The sequence below is a fragment of the Zeus faber genome (genome assembly GCF_960531495.2).
Source record: "Zeus faber genome assembly, chromosome: 6".
NCBI classification, from domain to species: Eukaryota; Metazoa; Chordata; class Actinopteri; order Zeiformes; family Zeidae; genus Zeus; species Zeus faber.
The window spans coordinates 34,689,182-34,707,234 of NC_137201.1; the positions used below are offsets into that span (position 1 = coordinate 34,689,182).

Genomic DNA, 18,053 nt, shown 5'->3' on the forward strand with positions numbered 1-18,053 from the left:
ACTGGAGTCCCCCCCGCTCATCCCCAAAGAGGCGCCGGAGCGAGAGCTGCAGCGCTTCGGGAAAACAGTCTGTCTGTTAAAAAGCATCTCACTGGGTGTAAGAAGGAGGAGCTGGGGCAGGTGTAGGTCCTCAGGCTGGACCTCAGGTTCAGGGTCAAGCATGGAGAGGGTCACGTCATGGTTCATGCCAACTGGGGAAACATGAAGGGCTGTGGAGACGTGGGGCACAAGAAGGCCCGGGGCCCCCACACAGGCAGGGGGCTGCCAGGGAGCCCGGCGCTCCGTCCGGCGGGGCCGGTGCTTCGGCGGCAGGGAGCGGAGCCGACGGTTCAGAGGCCGGCTTGGGGAGGTGCCGCTCCTCAGGTTCTGAGCCTGGCCATGGGGCGTAGATGCCCCCCCCCCCCGCACCGAATGGAGATGACCACCCTCACTGGCCGCTGACCCCCCCGTCGCTCGGGGCCCATCCCGCTCCAGGCATGGCGACGGGGAGGTTACGGAGGCGGTGGAGGCGGTGGAGGCGGCGGAGGCGGTGGAGGCGGTGGAGGTTGAACCGCTGGCTGCTGAGAGCCAGGATCAGGATGTAGAGGCGGACAGTAAGAGCGATCGTGATTGTTTGTCCGTAGCAGGGAGGTAGTGGAGGTGGTGGAGGTTGAACGGTGCAGGCGTAGACTGTCCGGATGAAAACTTCTACTCTCTGGAGGAGATCACTTCTTCTCTGGAGGAGATGGTTGGGCGGTCTGTTAAGGCGAAGGGTTTCTTTCCAGACACCAACATGTTGATAAGAACTGTAGCTGTGCTTCCGAGGAGCTGGTGGAAGTGGTGGGGGTGGTGAAGGAGGGTTGGAGTAGAACATCTGGACGAAAAGAAAAGATACAGGCTGAAGAAACACGTCACTGCATTAAGGAAGAGCCTGAAACGGGCTGAAAGGTGCTAAACAGACAAGTTCTGGATCCTTCTTTCCAGTCGAACAGAAACTCATCGCGTCTCAGACTCAGAATGTTCTGGTTCCAGCGTCTGGACGCAGCTTCACTGAGGACGATCAGTACTGAGATCCAATCACTCGTCTTGGTGCCTGGACGAGAAGAGCCAGCTCCCATTAATCCATGCCTTTGATTGATTTTACCATGCAGGACTCCGCGGTGGGCGTGTCTGACGCTGTGTCCCTCAAACCCAGCGTCTCCTTGTCTCTTCATTCATTTTTGTTTTTTCAGTCATCCATTTTATTTTGTCTCTTGAGCAACTCATCATCCATCTGTTTACCTTCTTTCTTTGTATTTATATTGCTTGGATCTGATCCATAACACCCCCCGCAATCTGCTGTTATGTCATTATTGTCTTCATTTTCCCTGACAAATAAAAATACTCTGTGTTGTATGCCAAGCATGCTGACAGCACAGGTAAGAAAAAAAGAAAGAAAACCCGTTGTGTGACATGTTCTTCTTAATGTTGGCAGACTCTAGCATCCTATTTATTTGAGGTGTTATCTTTGATCTTAAGAAATAGTTCTTCTCAGTTAAATGCCATGCTGTGAGTGTATTGCAGCGTGGAATGACATTATACACCGATCAGCCACAACATTAAAAGCACCACTAATAACACTAATACTGTGTACCTTCCCCTCGTGTCACTAAACATTTACATTTACATTTACATTTAGTCATTTATCAGACGCTTTTATCCAAAGCGACTTACAAGGGAGAGTAACATTCAAGCTACATTGCGACAGAGATTAGTGTAACAACAACATTGGTGTAACAATAAATACTGCAAGGTGGTGCTAAGTAGTTGTAGGTTAGGACAGGAGGTACTCACTGAAGAGCTGGGTCTTCAAGTGGTTCTTAAAGACAGAGAGGGAGGTCCCCGCTCTGGTCATTTTTGGCAGCTCGTTCCACCAACGTGGAACTACAAATGAGAATAGCCTGGATTGCCGTGGCTGTATGGCCGGCAGAGCCAGGCGACGCTCATTTGACGAGCGCAGCATCCGGGGGGCAACATGTGCTCTTACAAGAGCATCTAAGTAGGCGGGAGCATTCCCAGCAATCACCCTGTAGGCCAGCATCAGAGACTTGAACTTGATGCGGGCGGCTACAGGTAACCAGTGGAGCTCGATGAGCAGCGGAGTGACATGTGCCCTCTTTGGCTGGTTCAACACCAATCGCGCCGCCGCATTCTGTATCATCTGTAGTGGCTTCACCGCACAGGCCGGCAAGCCTGTTAAGAGGGCATTGCAGTAGTCGAGACGGGACATCACCAAGGTTTGTACCAGCAGTTGAGTGGCATATTGGCTCAGGTACGGCCTGACTTTTCGGATGTTGAGTAGTGCGAAGCGGCAGGACCGGGAGACGGCGGCAACATGGTCCGAGAATGTCAGTTGGTCATCAATAATGACACCAAGATACTTTGGCAGCCTTGGTAGGAACAAGAGATAGAGAGTTGATTTTAATATCAATGTTGTGATAAATACCTTGTTTGGCCGGGAAGACCAGCAGTTCCGTTTTCGCCAGATTTAGTTGAAGAAGATAATCCTTCATCCATGTGGATATGTCAGTGAGACAATCCGAGATCCGCGTCGAGACGGTAGGGTCGTCGGGCGGGAAGGACAGATACAGTTGAGTATCATCCGCATAGCAGTGATATGAAAAGCCATGTGAGCGGATGATCGGGCCCAGTGAGGTGGTGTATATGGTAAAGAGGAGGGGTCCTAGCACCGAGCCTTGGGGCACCCCTGTGGTGAGGTTGTGAGGCACAGACAGCTGGACTCGCCATGTCACACTGAACGAGCGCCCAGTGAGGTAAGATTCGAACCAGGAAAGTGCACTGCCCGTTATGCCCATACTTGAGAGTATGGACAGGAGTATGCTATGATTGACAGTGTCAAAAGCAGCTGATAAGTCAAGCAGAATGAGAACCGAGGATTTGGCAGCAGCTCTAGCAGTTTTTAAGGCCTCTGTCACAGACAACAGTGCTGTTTCGGTGGAGTGAGCACTTTTGAAGCCAGATTGAAGTGTATCAAGAAGGTTGTTTCTTGACAGGTATTCTGTAACCTGTCTAGAGACCGCCCTCTCTAAGGTTTTGGAAAGGAATGGGAGGAGAGAGACCGGCCGATAGTTTTCTACTTGATTGGGATCGAGTGAGGGTTTTTTGAGCAGTGGTACGACCCGAGCCGCTTTGAGAGCGGAAGGGAAAGTGCCGGAAGTTAGGGAAGAATTAATCATATGTGTGATTGCCGGGGTGATAGTCGGTGATATGGCTTGAAGGAGGTTAGATGGGATCGGGTCTAGCGGACAGGTAGTAGGACGGCTACATGTTAGTAGTTTAGATACCTCACTTTCAGCGAGGGGGGTGAAACCAGGGAACGATGAGCCTAGGGCTGGAGAAGACAGGTTGTGAGTAAGTTGTTTAGTGAATTGGCTGCTGATGGCTGCCACTTTGTTTGTAAAAAAGGAGGCAAGGCAGTCAGCAGTGAGGTTAGTAGCTGGGGGAGGTGGTGGAGGGTAAAGCAGAGACTTGAAGGTGGTGAATAACTTACGTGTGTCTGTGGCACCGTTGATCCTATCGTTGAAGAAGGCCTTCTTGGCAGCAGTGATGCTGGAAGAGAAGGAGGACAGCAGTGTCTGGTAGCTTGCAAGATCCTCAGTTGTTTTGGATTTGTGCCATTTCCTCTCGGCTGCTCTGAGGTCAGTGCGCGTTGTCCGGAGGGTGTCAGTCAGCCAAGGGTGCGACTGGGTTGATGGAGCAGGTCTGGTGGATAGTGGACACAGGCTCCAGACATGAGCTCAAGGTGGAGCAGAGGGAGTCAGTGGCATCATTAACCTGCAGAGAGGAGAAAGTGCCGTGGGGTGGAAGAGAAGAGGAGAGCACAGAGGAGAAGTGGGTGGGAGACAAGTTGCGGAGATTGCTGCGGATAGTAACCATGGGTGGGGAGGTGGGAGGTTGTTTTGGTAGCTGGACATTGAAGTGGATGAAGAAGTGGTCAGAGAGATGAAGAGGAGTGACCCTTAGGTTGTCCGTGGTACAGCTCCGAGCAAGAATGAGATCAAGCTCTTTGCCAGCCTTGTGAGTCGGTGGAGTCGGGATCTGTCTTAGGTCGAATGAGCGAACCAAAGACAGGAAGTCAGCCGAGCTCGCACTGTCCAAGTGGATGTTCATGTCTCCGAGGACGAGCATGGGACACTCATGCTCAGGAATTGATGACAGCAGGGTGTCAAGCTCATGTAGGAAGTCACCTAGTTGTCCTGGTGGACGGTAGATGACGACCACATAGGCTTTCACCGGAGCAGTCACCAAGACGGCGTGATATTCAAAGGAGGCAAAGTTGTTTAAAGGCAGCAGTGGATTAAATTTCCATGTGTTGGAAATTAGCAGGCCAGTCCCACCACCACGGCCAGATGCTCGGATGTGTGGGAGAATGAGTAGTTAGTGGAGAGTGCAGCCGGGGTTGCGCTCTTCTTCCGGTTTAATCCATGTCTCAGTGAGAGCAAGGAGCTCCAAGGAGAGGTGGTTGGCATGACCAGAAATGAAGTCTGCCTTGTTAACTGCAGATCGACAATTCCACAAGCCAACAGAGAAGGAGGTCTTTGCAGAAGATGTTTGCTGCAGGGACCTGAGGTTACCCGGATTGGATCGGCGTATGGTATAACGACGCTTTCTGGGTGACCTTGAAGTTGTAGGGATGCGCTAGTAGCACATTTTGTATGGAGTGAGAGAAAGAAGGCAGGTTTGCCTTGTTCAGTGTCCTTGCTTCGGTTGACGTGCAGAGGTAGACGTGCGTCTTCACACGAGAGCGACTACACATGGGCCAACGATTGAAGCTAACGCTTCAAGGGCAGGACCATAAATAGGTGATAGAATACAGCTGCTCATGTGATTAGGGTTGCACCTGGCTAAGAGCACGCCCACATAAGAGAGGACTTACCTGAATAGGGGGTGTGTCTGGAACACAAGCTTGTTGGCAGATCAGAAAATAGCAGTGAAATGTGCAGAGTCAATCCAGTAGTCCAAGTTGCAATACTACAATATGAGCAGTGATACACTACACAGCAACCTCAGCACTAGAGCTCGACTCAGAGTTAGTTTGTAGTGCAGGGTATTTATCCCTGTCCAGCGGAAGGAGGACACGCCCAGAAAGTTAGACAAAGGGTTTACTGATTAGAGGGAGTTGCTTGGCTCACACCCTTGCTGATGGCTGAGCAGTTAGCAGCAGATATGCCGGTACTACCCTGAAACCAGCTAGGACAAAGTAAGTGCCAAATAAGACTGAACCAGCAATAATAACAAGAAAAACAACAGCAAGGGACAACAACAAACGACAACAATAAAACAGATTTAGTCAGTAATGCACTTCTATTTGACGTGCAGAGGTAGACGTGCGTCTTTACATAGAGCGTTTTCACACGAGAGCGACTACAAATGGGCCAACGCTTGAAGCTAACGCTTCAAGGGCAGGACCATAAATAGGTGATAGAATACAGCTGCTCATGTGATTAGGGTTGCACCTGGCTAAGAGCACGCCCACATAAGAGAGGACTTACCTGAATAGGGGGTGTGTCTGGAACACAAGCTTGTTGGCAGATCAGCAAATAGCAGTGAAATGTGCAGAGTCAATCCAGTAGTCCAAGTTGCAATACTACAATACGAGCAGGGATACACTACACAGCAACCTCAGCACTAGAGCTCGACTCAGCTCGACTAAAACAGCTGTGAGGTGGAGGCATGGACTCCACCAGACTCTGAAGGTGTCCTGTGGTAACTGGCACCAAGACGTTAGCAGCAGATCCTTTAAGCCCTGCAAGTTGGAGGTGGATCGGGCTTGTTGTTCCAGCACATCCACCAGATGCTCCGTGGGATCGGACCCTAACCCCACCCATCCTCATGATGTAGAAGAAAAGGTGATTCATCAGACCTCCACCTTCTTCCATTGCTCCCTGGTCCAGTTGTGACGTTCACGTGTCCATTGTAGGTGCTTTCAGGGGTGGACAGGGGTCAGCATGGACACTGTGAGCTCCTATACGCAGCAAGCTGCCATGCACTGTGTGTTCTACACCTTTCAATCATAGCAACATTCACTGTTTCAACACTTAGTGCTACAGTAGTTCTTCTGTGGCATCGAACCGGACGGACTAGACGTGCATCAATGAGCCTTGGGCGTCCATGACTAGAGGTGGACAAATATTATTCCAACACAAGTGAAAGTTGTTCAGTCAATTTTTTACTTTAGATATAGTACTGGAATACTTGCTTTTAAAAATACTTAAGTATTCAAAAGTATGTTTTCTTTCTTATATCATTGCATTGTTGTATTGTTGCCACAATCCATTTACAGAACCTAATGACCCTGAAACAGCCTACTGATGCACTGACCCCAATAAAAAGAATGAAAAGCTTGTAGTATATGCTACAAAGCCAACGGGGGGTCCTTTAGAAACACCACTGAACTGACAAAAGAACCATTGTTGATTTCATTCTTTTATTTAACACCCGCCACCCCCTGAGTGTGTGTGTGTGTGTGTGTGTGTGTGTCTGTATGTGTGTGTATATATGTGTGTATATGTGTGTGTGTGTGTGTGTGTGTGTGTGTGTGTGTGTGTGTGTGAGGCAGACAGTGGAATTGCTGTAGATGCAGCTTCCCCAGAAAATAAAACGTCAATAAATCGAAATAAAACAAATGCCAGTGTCACTCCTCTATGTCAACAAGCCCAACAGCAACACTGCTGCAAGCGAGACAAGGAAACTCAGTCCAGATTGAGTTCATTCAGGAGGAACACGGCGGTGCACTGCTCATGCACCGTGCAGGACGCCGGGAAACAGACACACACCAGGGTGAGTTGGAACAATGACACGGCCTGGCTCACAGCCAAACTCAGACGGCTTCGTTTGAAAAAGGAGGAGGCGACAGAGGAGGGTTTAAAGTGGATAAATACACATTTGGCAAGGTGGTAACATACATTTTAAATGGGGTTGGAAAGTTCCCCGGATTCCCTGACTCAGGAGTCCCTGGTGCTACATAAATGTCTTCAAAACAGCTCACACCAGAGGTCTGGTGATCGGAGTCGTCCACTGGCTTCCTCTGTCCCTTGTTCTCCGGGTGTTTAACTTGCGTATCGAAGGCTTCCGAGCAGGATACACTTTAGCAAAGTCCGCAACTAATAAGCTAGCTCTAGCCCAGTTAGCTTCCAGACGCACGTCGGCATCTCAGTCCAAGTTCTCCGACATAACTTCACGTAGAGAAGAAGAATCTTTAATTGTCACACAGCACACCACACTACAACACATGCACACACACTCACACGCTTTGGATGGTGGCCGGTGAAATGAGGCCTCTGCATTTAACCCATCCTGGCTTGTTGGTGTATAATACATAGAGTATAGTAGAAATATATAATAGTAGTAAATGATAACAAGATAGTATTATATAGAATAATACTACCATTATATATATCATTAGAATTATTATTTGAGAATAATTTTTCGAGTAAGATTATTATTATTATTCAGGTTTTCCCATTTGGCATTATATTCACCATTCATATGATTTGGAACGATATATGTATATTCATATATTATACTGTACTATCTTATTTCATTCTTAGTATTGCTGTTATAATATCATTATTTTCACAATACTTCACTATACTATTATTCACTCAACTAGTATCTCACCAGACCATACATAGATGCAGTATCTGTATACATGTGTGTGTACAGCTATACACATATTTTCTATGTCAGCATACCATAATTACTACATATCTCTCATGAGGGTACATATATTGTATTTCATTTGACTTGCACTCTTCTGTACCTTGAGTCTCCAGGATTCATCCTCCATCTTCTCTCTTCTTCTTGAAGTAGCTTCATGATAAAGATCCAGGTGAGACGATGCATCCTGTTGATACATGGCTGCGTTTCATGTGCTGGTAGTGGTAGTAGTAGAAGTGTAGTAGTAGTAGTAGTACTATTTGCAGTAGTATAGCAGTGGTGTAGGTGTAGTAGTAGTAGAAGTAGTAGTAGTTGTAGTAGTAGTATAGTAGTGGTGTACGTGTAGTAGTAGTAGTAGTAGTACTATTTGCAGGAGTATAACAGTGGTGTAGGTCAAGTAGTAGTAGTAGTAGTAGTAGTGGTATAGGTGTAGTAGTTGTAGTGATGAGGTAGTTCATATCCTTCCTGGATGTTAAAGCTCTGCAGGGTCTCTGCAGAGCAGTGTCAGTATCAGTGTCAGCGTCAGTATCAGTGTCAGTATCAGTGTCAGTGTTAGTATCAGTGTTAGTGTCAGTATCAGTATCAGTGTCAGTGTCAGTATCAGTATCAGTATCAGTGTCAGTGTCAGTATCAGTATCAGTGTCAGTATCAGTATCAGTATCAGTATCAGTGTCAGTGTCAGTATCAGTATCAGTATCAGTGTCAGTATCAGTATCAGTATCAGTGTCAGTATCAGTGTCAGTGTCAGTGTCAGTATCAGTGTCAGTATCAGTATCAGTGTCAGTGTCAGTATCAGTATCAGTGTCAGTATCAGTGTCAGTGTCAGTATCAGTATCAGTGTCAGTATCAGTATCAGTGTCAGTGTCAGTCTCTGCTGTTTCCAAGGATGAGACTCTGCTGCATCACACGCTTTATTCAGAGTTAATACACATTTGATTTTTCAATTGACTGACTGCAGAAATAAGGTCCAGGTACAAAGTCAGAGCAGGAAATTAATCTGCCAGAAAATACCAAGAATTCCTGTTCAAGTCATAACTGATTGTCAGTCGTTCAGTTGTATTTTCAGGCTTTTTCGACAGTAATAACATAAAAACATCTTTACTCCCAACACAACGACCGGTGGAGGCCATGGCAGTCCCCAGAGGAAGCTCCAACACTGCACAGCACGACCACCTGACACAGACCCTTCACAGAAGATCAGATCAATACATTCATATTCATATTCATATTCATATTTATGTTCATATTCATATTCATATTTATGTTCATATTCATCCTAAAACACAAACTGAGGGGATTCCAAAAAGCTGTTTGTCTGGTTTCCATGGCAACTTGTCTGGTTCTAACATCTAGATTGAAGTGTTCCTGGGATCCAGCTTGAAAGGATGCTGGGTCGGTAACCACGGCAACTAACCATTTGCTCAGCATGTCACAGTTCAGTGTCTGATACAAGACGATGGAGAACCATATATATATATATATAAATACATATATATGTGTATATATGTATTTATATATATAAAATAAATAAATGAATATATATATATATATATATATATATATATATATATATATATATATATATATATATATATATATATATATATATATATATATATATATATGCCTGTTTTTCCAATCAGTTGTATTTGTGTTATAGACAGATATAGATATTAAATACAAGTTAGATATGCAGTATAGATCTTTCAGGAACACCCTCCAGGTATTGAGGAGTACAGTGTTCATGTTTTTCAGCTTTGGTGTTGCCACCGTTAACACCACGACAGAAACACTTTACACCAAAACAGCAAAATATCATTTATCTCTTGAACCGGGAGAAGAACCTGTTGACGTTCTGTTTCCACGGCGACCTGGGAACGCTTTTCAACAAAAATCAGACCTTTTCAACCCAGACTGACGAGGGCGGTTCCCCTCAGCTCGGCTCCTCCACCTTCTTCTCCACCCTCTCCTCTGTCTCCTCCTCCACCCTTCCCTCCTGCTCCTCCTTCGTTCCTGTCCATCGCTGACGAGTTGAACCAATTCAACCAGTGTAACCAGCATCACTGCACAGCACGACTACCTGACACAGACAAACAAAGTCAGATCTTTTCAGACCAGGCTGACGGGGGCGATTCCCCTCAGCTCGGCTGCTCCACCTCCTCCTCCACCCTTCCCTCTGCCTCTTCCTTCGTTCCTGTCGATAGCAAGGGAGCCGGCCCCGCTGCCCCCGCGCCACGGCCGCTGGGAGACTCCCTTCGGGGCCACAGACCCGGCCAGCACTGCGGGGTTCTCCGGGGGGTTCTCCGGGGGGTTCTCCGGGCGGCTCCGGGCATCGGGGCTCTGGCAGAACCTCTTGAAGCCACAGCGGAAGTGGACGGTGAAGAGTCCGTAGGTGATGGGGTCCAGGCAGGTGTTGAACAGGCCGAAGACGAACAGCATGTGGGTGAGGGAGTGCGACACCGTCTCCTCCATGCCCTCCGGGTGCAGCCAGTACCACAGGCCCAGCAGGTAGTACGGGGTCCAGCACACGACAAAGGACGTCACGATGGCGATGCTCATCTTCAGCGTCCTCATGCGGGCCTTGGGGATGTTGCTATGGGAACAGCGGAGATGGACCTCCCTGGAGATGACTGAGAGGGGAACACGCTGATGTTTCTCAACCTGAAGCTGACTTTTCAGTCACCCCAGCTGTTCTCCCCAAACCATCAACCCAAGAGACGCTGACGTCAAACCACAGCGACTGACGGACGATGTTCAAAAAATAAGGTTTTCTGTTTGAAACTGATCATTTCAAACCTGTCGAATGAAATACATTTCTTTATTTTCAGTTGTATAGGCCTAAAAAATGTTAAGAATCAAGAGCAGAGGTCACGTCGGTCGGCAAACTTAGAGTAAAGTTCAGGAAATGCAAAGCCTGTCGGACGTTGTGAACATGGAAGAACGTAGCGATTATAAAGACTACAACGTAAAAATGTTCAAATATTGATTTAACAGTTATTTTCAGAGAGAGAGAAAATGTTCCTCTTATTTGGCAGTTTTAGGAGTTTTTCTGTTTACACTTGGAATTTGGTGAAATGGACTAAACCCAAGAAAATACTCTCACATGCTCAACAACAACAACAACATGCTACAAGACTGACGCACAGCGCTGCTGCTCAAGACAGAGCTTCAGAAGCAGTGTCTCCAAATGTCCGTCCTGTGACGGGCGGAGTTCCCGGGACTCACGGTTGGTGCGCTCCATGCGGCCGGAGATCTCCACCAGGATGCGGGTGTAGCAGAAGATCATAATGATGAGCGGCAGCAGGAAGAGGCAGAGGAAGGTGAACATGTTGTAGGACGTCTCCTGCCAGCGCCGCAGAAAGCTGCCGTGGGTGGTGCACTGCGTAAAGTTCTCCGGAACCGTGATGGTCACGGCGCGGAACAGGAACATCTGCAGGACCAGGTCACACGTCTTAGCGCGGGACCGGCTCTGGACCCGAGGGGTCCAGCGGACGCTCCTCGGTGGAGGACCGCGCTACAACTAGCCATTAGCGTCATTATTCCAACATTGTTCCACTGATTCACAGCGGCTGCCTTTCACTTCTTGTGTGGCGGACCCCACCACCAGCAACAACGCGGCATATAGAGGAGGAACATGCAGAACGCAAAGACATCAATTAACTGTTTCTTACAAAGTACCAGCTAAATAAATATGCGGTAAATATCAAATATGGGACCTTTTTTTTTTACCACATAATCCTACGGATTGCCACTTTAAGGTCCAAATAGACTGTATGAGCGTAATCATAATGGACGCCAGATTTAGCATTAGCATTAGTCTGTCTCCCTGTCTCCCTGTCTGTCTGTCTGTCTGTCTGTCTGTCTATCAGTCTGCCTGTCTATGTGTTGTTACCATGAACTCCTTTTCTTCCTAAAAACCAAAGGTCGAACGGCTCCACTGCCATTGCACATGAAGACAAAACGACGCAGGACGAGGCAGCGCTCCCAGGGCTCCCAGGGCTCCCAGCGCTCCCAGGGCTCCCTCACGCTGCTTCCCGCTGCCTCCTCTGCTCCACCCTGTCTTCATTTGGACGTGATGCCACAGCAGCTTGGTCCTTGAGGAACAGGACCCCCCGGTGTGGTGGAGGAAGGTGCTGCTGTGGGAGTGAGATCAGAGCTGATGCTTGTGTTTAGTGTCAGGACGTTTCACTGTCGCACTCAACAAAAAACAGAAATTCTGAGTCGCTCTTGGATGACTGAGCTTCCTGCGTCGTCGTCTCCAGATGGGCGGCGGCATGAGGCTGCACCTCCACGCCCCGCCCATCACAACTTTTCATGTTTGTTTTGCTTGGTCTGGGTGGAGCGTCCTCAAGCCCAGCTCCATCACGAGGAGTTTTCATTTGGATTGAACACTCTGCTTCTCCCTCCCGTCGTCATGGAAACCTCTTTCAGCCACAAAACGATGACGTTTGGAAGTTTGGCCAATCCTCTCATCATCACGTCCAGCGGTGCTTGGCTCTGGGCTGCGTTGGCTTACAAACCTTGTTTGTTGTGTATTGCTGTAAAACCACGTTTCCATCTTTATCTTCTGGAATTCTACTTTCTTGTCTCTCGAGGTCAACTTCCTGTTTGTTCTCATCACTCAGAGAACACAGTCCCACCTGAGAGGAAGCTGAGTGCGGCAGCTCCTCTGCCTCCTCTTCTTCCTCCTCTTCCCCCTCTTCCCCCCCCTTCCTCCTCTTCCTCCTCTTCCCCCACTTCCCCCACTTCCTCCTCTTCCCCCACTTCCTCCCCTTCCCCCTTGTCTTCCTCTTCCTTCTCTTCCTCAACTTCCTCCTCTTCCCCCACTTCCCCCTTGTCCTCCTCTTCCTCTTCTTCCTCCTCTTCCTCTTCATCCTCCTCTTCCTCCTCCTGGTTTCCACTGTTTCTTAAGGTGTCTTCACTTCCACTTTCTCTGTTTCTTCTGTCGTCTCGACTTTACTGAACCATGACCCATGTTGGGCTCCTTATTCAAACAAAATGTTATTTATTACTCATGACTCGTTACTCTTTTCAAAAGTAATATTATTACTTTACCTAATACTTCCGGGCAACACTAATTTGTCCTCTACTCGTGATATAACTTTCTCATCACACCCAAGGAATTGGTCATTCCGTCCTGTCTCCTAAAAGTGCGGGCTCAGGGTGTTCAGACTACTTGACTTGGACTCCTGACGCCTCCTGTGTCTTCTACGTGCAGTCAAACACCATCGACACCAATGTTGTAATAATCCACGATCCATCCAAAGAATCATCTCCCGAGCGCCACTGAGCGAGCCCCTGTCACGCACGCTGCTTTTCTTGTTTCGTTCAATGAGGAACTTGAGTGAAATGAAATACATGTCAGATAAAACCACCATGTTTTTATTTGCTTTACTTCGAGGAACATCTCCCTCCCTAACGTCTCCATGACGCATGGAGAGGGAGACGATGGCTCCCTCAGAGGACACGCAGAGGACCCAAAACCTACACCTGCTTTTTTCAAAGATTTCATTATTTTCAGAGGCTTTCATGCATGATCGAAAAAAACATATATTTGGATGGGGGCTAGAGGAGGGGCTGAGCTAATCAATGTGCTGCATTCAGCTCTACAAGGAAATAAGTTAAAACAAATAGAAAATCAATGAGTGGCGGTCATTGTTGATATTGTTGATATGTTTCTGCCCGATCCCTTCTGAGTTGGTTCCCCTCGCTGTTCACCATCCCATAACACAGCTTTAGAACCTGTCTCCTCTAGAACCTGCCTCCATAACAACACAGAGCTAGAACCTGTCTCCTCTAGAACCTGCCACCATAACAACAGAGCTAGAACCTGCTTCTTGAGAACCTGCCTCCATATCAACACAGAGCTGGAACATGTCTCTTCTAGAACCTGCCACCATAACAACACAGCTAGAACCTGCTTCTTGAGAACCTGCCTCCATAACAACACAGAGCTGGAACATGTCTCTTCTAGAACCTGCCTCCATAACAACACAGAGCTGGAACCTGTCCCTTCTAGAACCTGCCACCATAACAACACAGCTAGAACCTGCTTCTTGAGAACCTGCCCCCATAACAACACTGACCTAGAACCTGTCTCCTCTAGAACCTGCCCCCATAACAACACTGACCTAGAGCCAGTCTCCTCTCGAACGTGTCTCCGTAACATAACATACACTAACACACACAGTTAGATCCCTTGTCCGGTCCAGCCAAACAACTCCACACACTGTCCCCACACTTGATGAGGAGAAGAAGAAGAATAAATCCCAGTTACATGGCTAAAATGAAATCAAGCAGGAGGCTTGCTGGGCTGCTCCAATTGGCTGCTGTGGGATTCTGCTCCACAATGGAACACGTTTAAGAGATTTGGTGCTTTCAGTTTGTCCTGCAGAGTCGTCGCTCCAACTGGAGGAATCTGTACAAGAGAATCTACCAACCAGTTCAGACTGAAACAGGAACATCTCTGAGGCGGTAGAAAGCAACCATATCTGGAGACGCCTGCATGTCTATCTGTAGATTACAGGATGAGCCTGCCCTACAGCTTTAAGGGAAACACATTTATGCTTCTTCAAACTGGTGACATTTCACATTTTACCATATTTATCTGTGGGACTCCAAACCATCAAAGTCAGTAAAAGCATCCCAGTAAAACTGAGTCAAACTGTTGCTTATGAGGAATGAAGTCAATAGGAAAAAGAGTCTGGAGGAGAGCACAACATGTCTGAGTCTCACCTGGGGCATCTTTAACCAGTCCTACCTGGGGGATCACTGTTATTGATCTGGTTCAGTAACAGTCTCACATTGGGGATCACCTGATTCTCTCCTGAACCTCACCTGAGGTTCACCTGGGGAATTGCCTCAGTCTCACTTGGGGGATCACTGACCAAATCAATAACAGCCTAACTTGGAGGATCACCTGAGTCTCACCTGAGCCTCGCCTTGGGGAGCGCCTCAGTCTCACCTGGGACATCGCCTCAGTCTCGCCTGGGGGATCGTCTGGGTCTCACCTGGGACATCGCCTCAGTCTCGCCTGGGGGATCGTCTGGGTCTCGCCTGGGGGATCGCCTGGGTCTCACCTGGAGGATCGCCTCAGTCTCTCTTGGGGGATCGCCTCAGTCTAACCTGGGGGATCGCCTGAGCCTCGCCTGGGGGATAGCCTGAGTCTCGCCTGGGGGATCGCCTGAGTCTCGCCTGGGGGATCGCCTGAGTCTCGCCTGGGGGATCGCCTGAGTCTCTCCTGGGGGATCGCCTGAGTCTCGCCTGGGGGATCGCCTCAGTCTCGCCTGGGGGATCGCCTGAGCCTCGCCTGTGGGATCGCCTCAGTCTCGCCTGGGGCATCGCCTCAGTCTCGCCTGGGGGATCGCCTCAGTCTCACCTGGGGGATCGCCTCAGTCTCACCTGGGGGATAGCCTGAGTCTCGCCTGGGGCATCGCCTCAGTCTCGCCTGGGGGATCGCCTCAGTCTCGCCTGGGGGATAGCCTGAGTCTCGCCTGTGGGATCGCCTCAGTCTCGCCTGGGGCATCGCCTCAGTCTCGCCTGGGGGATCGCCTCAGTCTCGCCTGGGGGATAGCCTGAGTCTCGCCTGGGGCATCGCCTCAGTCTCGCCTGGGGGATCGCCTCAGTCTCGCCTGGGGGATCGCCTCAGTCTCGCCTGGGGGATAGCCTGAGTCTCGCCTGTGGGATCGCCTCAGTCTCGCCTGGGGCATCGCCTCAGTCTCGCCTGGGGGATCGCCTCAGTCTCGCCTGGGGGATAGCCTGAGTCTCGCCTGGGGCATCGCCTCAGTCTCGCCTGGGGGATCGCCTCAGTCTCGCCTGGGGGATAGCCTCAGTCTCGCCTGGGGGATAGCCTGAGTCTCGCCTGGGGGATCGCCTGAGTCTCGCCTGGGGGATCGCCTGAGTCTCGCCTGGGGGATCGCCTCAGTCTCGCCTGGGGGATCGCCTGAGTCTCGCCTGGGGGATCGCCTGAGTCTCGCCTGGGGGATCGCCTGAGTCTCGCCTGGGGGATCGCCTCAGTCTCGCCTGGCGGATCGCCTCAGTCTCACCTGCGGGAGGGAGAGTACCACGCTCATGCTCCAAGCAACAGAGAGCATGATCTTGCTTCTCCTCTTCGCCTCACTGATGCCCAGAGGGTTGAGGATGGCGGACTGGCGGTCCAGGCTGATCACCACGGTGACGAAGGCGCAGGAGTACATGGCGACCAGCTTGAGGAACATCAGCAGCCTGCAGGCCAAGTCCCCAGCCTCCCACTGCACGGTCATGTTCCACACAGCGTCCACGGGCATCACGATGAAGGTCACCAGGAGGTCAGCCGCCGTCAGGTTCATGATGAGGATGCGGACGTGGGACTTGCGTTTGCCGGCGCTGTTAGCGGCCCACAGCATGGCCAGGTTGCAGACGGCCGACACGGCACAGAGCGTGAAGGTGATGACCACCCGCACCTTGGCGGCGGTCGAGAAGGTGGGGAGCAGCAGGAGGTGGCCACCCAGGCTCAGGTTGCAGGAGGACCGACCCCCGCAGCTGCCGTTCAGCGCCTGCCGGATCTCAGGGAACATGGTGGACTTCTGCTTCACTTCATCACGTTCAGGATCAGAGCGGTTCTGCTGTGATGAGTCCCCATCAGCGCTCCAGCACTACTTCAAATGGGCTGAAGGGGAGGGGGATTATTATTATTAGGGTCTTCATTTACAGAATGTAGGATGAGGATCCTTCTGTTATTGCTATTTATTCTTCTTGTTCTTGTTCTTGTTCTTCTTATTATTATTATTATTATTATTGTTGTTGTTATTGTTATTGTTATTATTATTGTTGTTGTTGTTGTTGTAGTAGTTGTCAAAGCAGACAGATATAGAAATCAAGGTGTAATTTAAAGCATTGAGCATTACTTCTAAATGACTCACAGCAACCATTTGGACTCTAAATGGTTGCTGTGAGTCATTTAGAAGGTTTTCCAGAGCTCTTATACAAAAGCACCTGTAATATCAGACATTTTTATTCAGACGTTTTACAATAAATTCCTTGTTCAACAGGAAAAAATTAAAATCAAAACACAGTTGAGAGATACTCAGTGACCTTTTCAGTGCTTTTCATGGATATTAAATTTGAGAAAGCCCAGCGATTCAGAGATGTATTTATAGGATCAGTCTCTAACATTCTGCTGCATTCCACTACACCAGCGGATCACACAGACACGAAATAAGAAAATACAGCTTTCAGCACCTTTCACTTCATTCTTACCTCCAGGTGACTTCACGGAGCTCCATCCCCGATGCGTCCGCGTCACAATGAAAGATCCGCAGCTTCATCCCGCTCCATCCGACGCGTGTCGCTGCAGAACCAACAGATTCTGCAGGATCGGGATCTGCAGCTTCGCCAAGAAATATGATATTTCATTGATCTGTTTTAACTCAAATCCATATCATGTATAGTGTGTATTTCCAGCAGGAAGCTGCTCTCTGGGTTCCAGCCGCTTCTGTTGTGGAGGCGGATCCGGGCGATGGGCGGCTCGACTGAACAACGACCACCTGACCAACTAATCAATGACCACCTGACCAACTAATCAATGACCACCTGACCAACTAATCAATGACCACCTGACCAACTAATCAATGACCACCTGACCAACTGACCAACTGAGCAACTATTAACTATTTAGGCTAAAAGTGCTGAAATATATAGTTTATTATTATTATTATTATTATTATTATTATTATTATTATTATTATTATTATCTGTTAAGGCTAGAAGTGTCGAAATGTACAGTTTATTATTATTATTAAAGTGTTTAATATGAATATACTTATATATAATTATATTATTTTATTTTCTACAATTGAAGTCAGTTAAACCACTTACCTTGCTTTATTTATTTATTTATACGTATAAAAGGTACAAATATATATATTTATTCTGTATATATGGTGAAGGCAGTTTTCTCTTGATTTACAATTTCTTGTATAAGTAGCTCATGGTGACAAACGGTGAGACTCATGTAAATTTGATTTGCCATAAAATAATTCTGTTCCCCAAAATGGATAATTGTGCTTAATTGGATCATTTAAATAATGTTAATTATTATTTCAGTCATAATCATGCAGCCCTACCTCAGAATGATAACCGGCGTTAGTTGCGGCGTAGAAAAGCCACCCACAGCCACAAACACCATCCCATCATAGAATTACACTGTCACCAGGCGAAAAAAAAGAACTTCTGCAGTCACAAAACACACCGCAACAAAGATAAAGCACAACCTAATGTTGAACTTTAACGAAGGGCTGACAACCCTGGACCCCAAGTATAATATTATAATATTATATATTTATATATATATATTATAATAAATATGATAATATTTA

At 48.2% G+C, this 18,053-nt stretch overlaps 1 protein-coding gene across 1 annotated transcript; it reads right to left on the bottom strand.

Moving 5' to 3' along the window:
* Positions 1–9,807: 9,807 nt before the first annotated feature.
* On the bottom strand, positions 9,808–16,253 carry gnrhr4 (gonadotropin releasing hormone receptor 4; the record flags this gene model as incomplete). The annotated part of the gene is made up of 3 exons (XM_080002979.1): positions 9,808–10,328; positions 10,924–11,128; positions 15,744–16,253. The coding sequence occupies 3 exons, from the start codon at positions 16,251–16,253 to the stop codon at positions 9,808–9,810; spliced, it is 1,236 nt and encodes a 411-aa protein (XP_079859105.1).
* Positions 16,254–18,053: the final 1,800 nt, after the last annotated feature.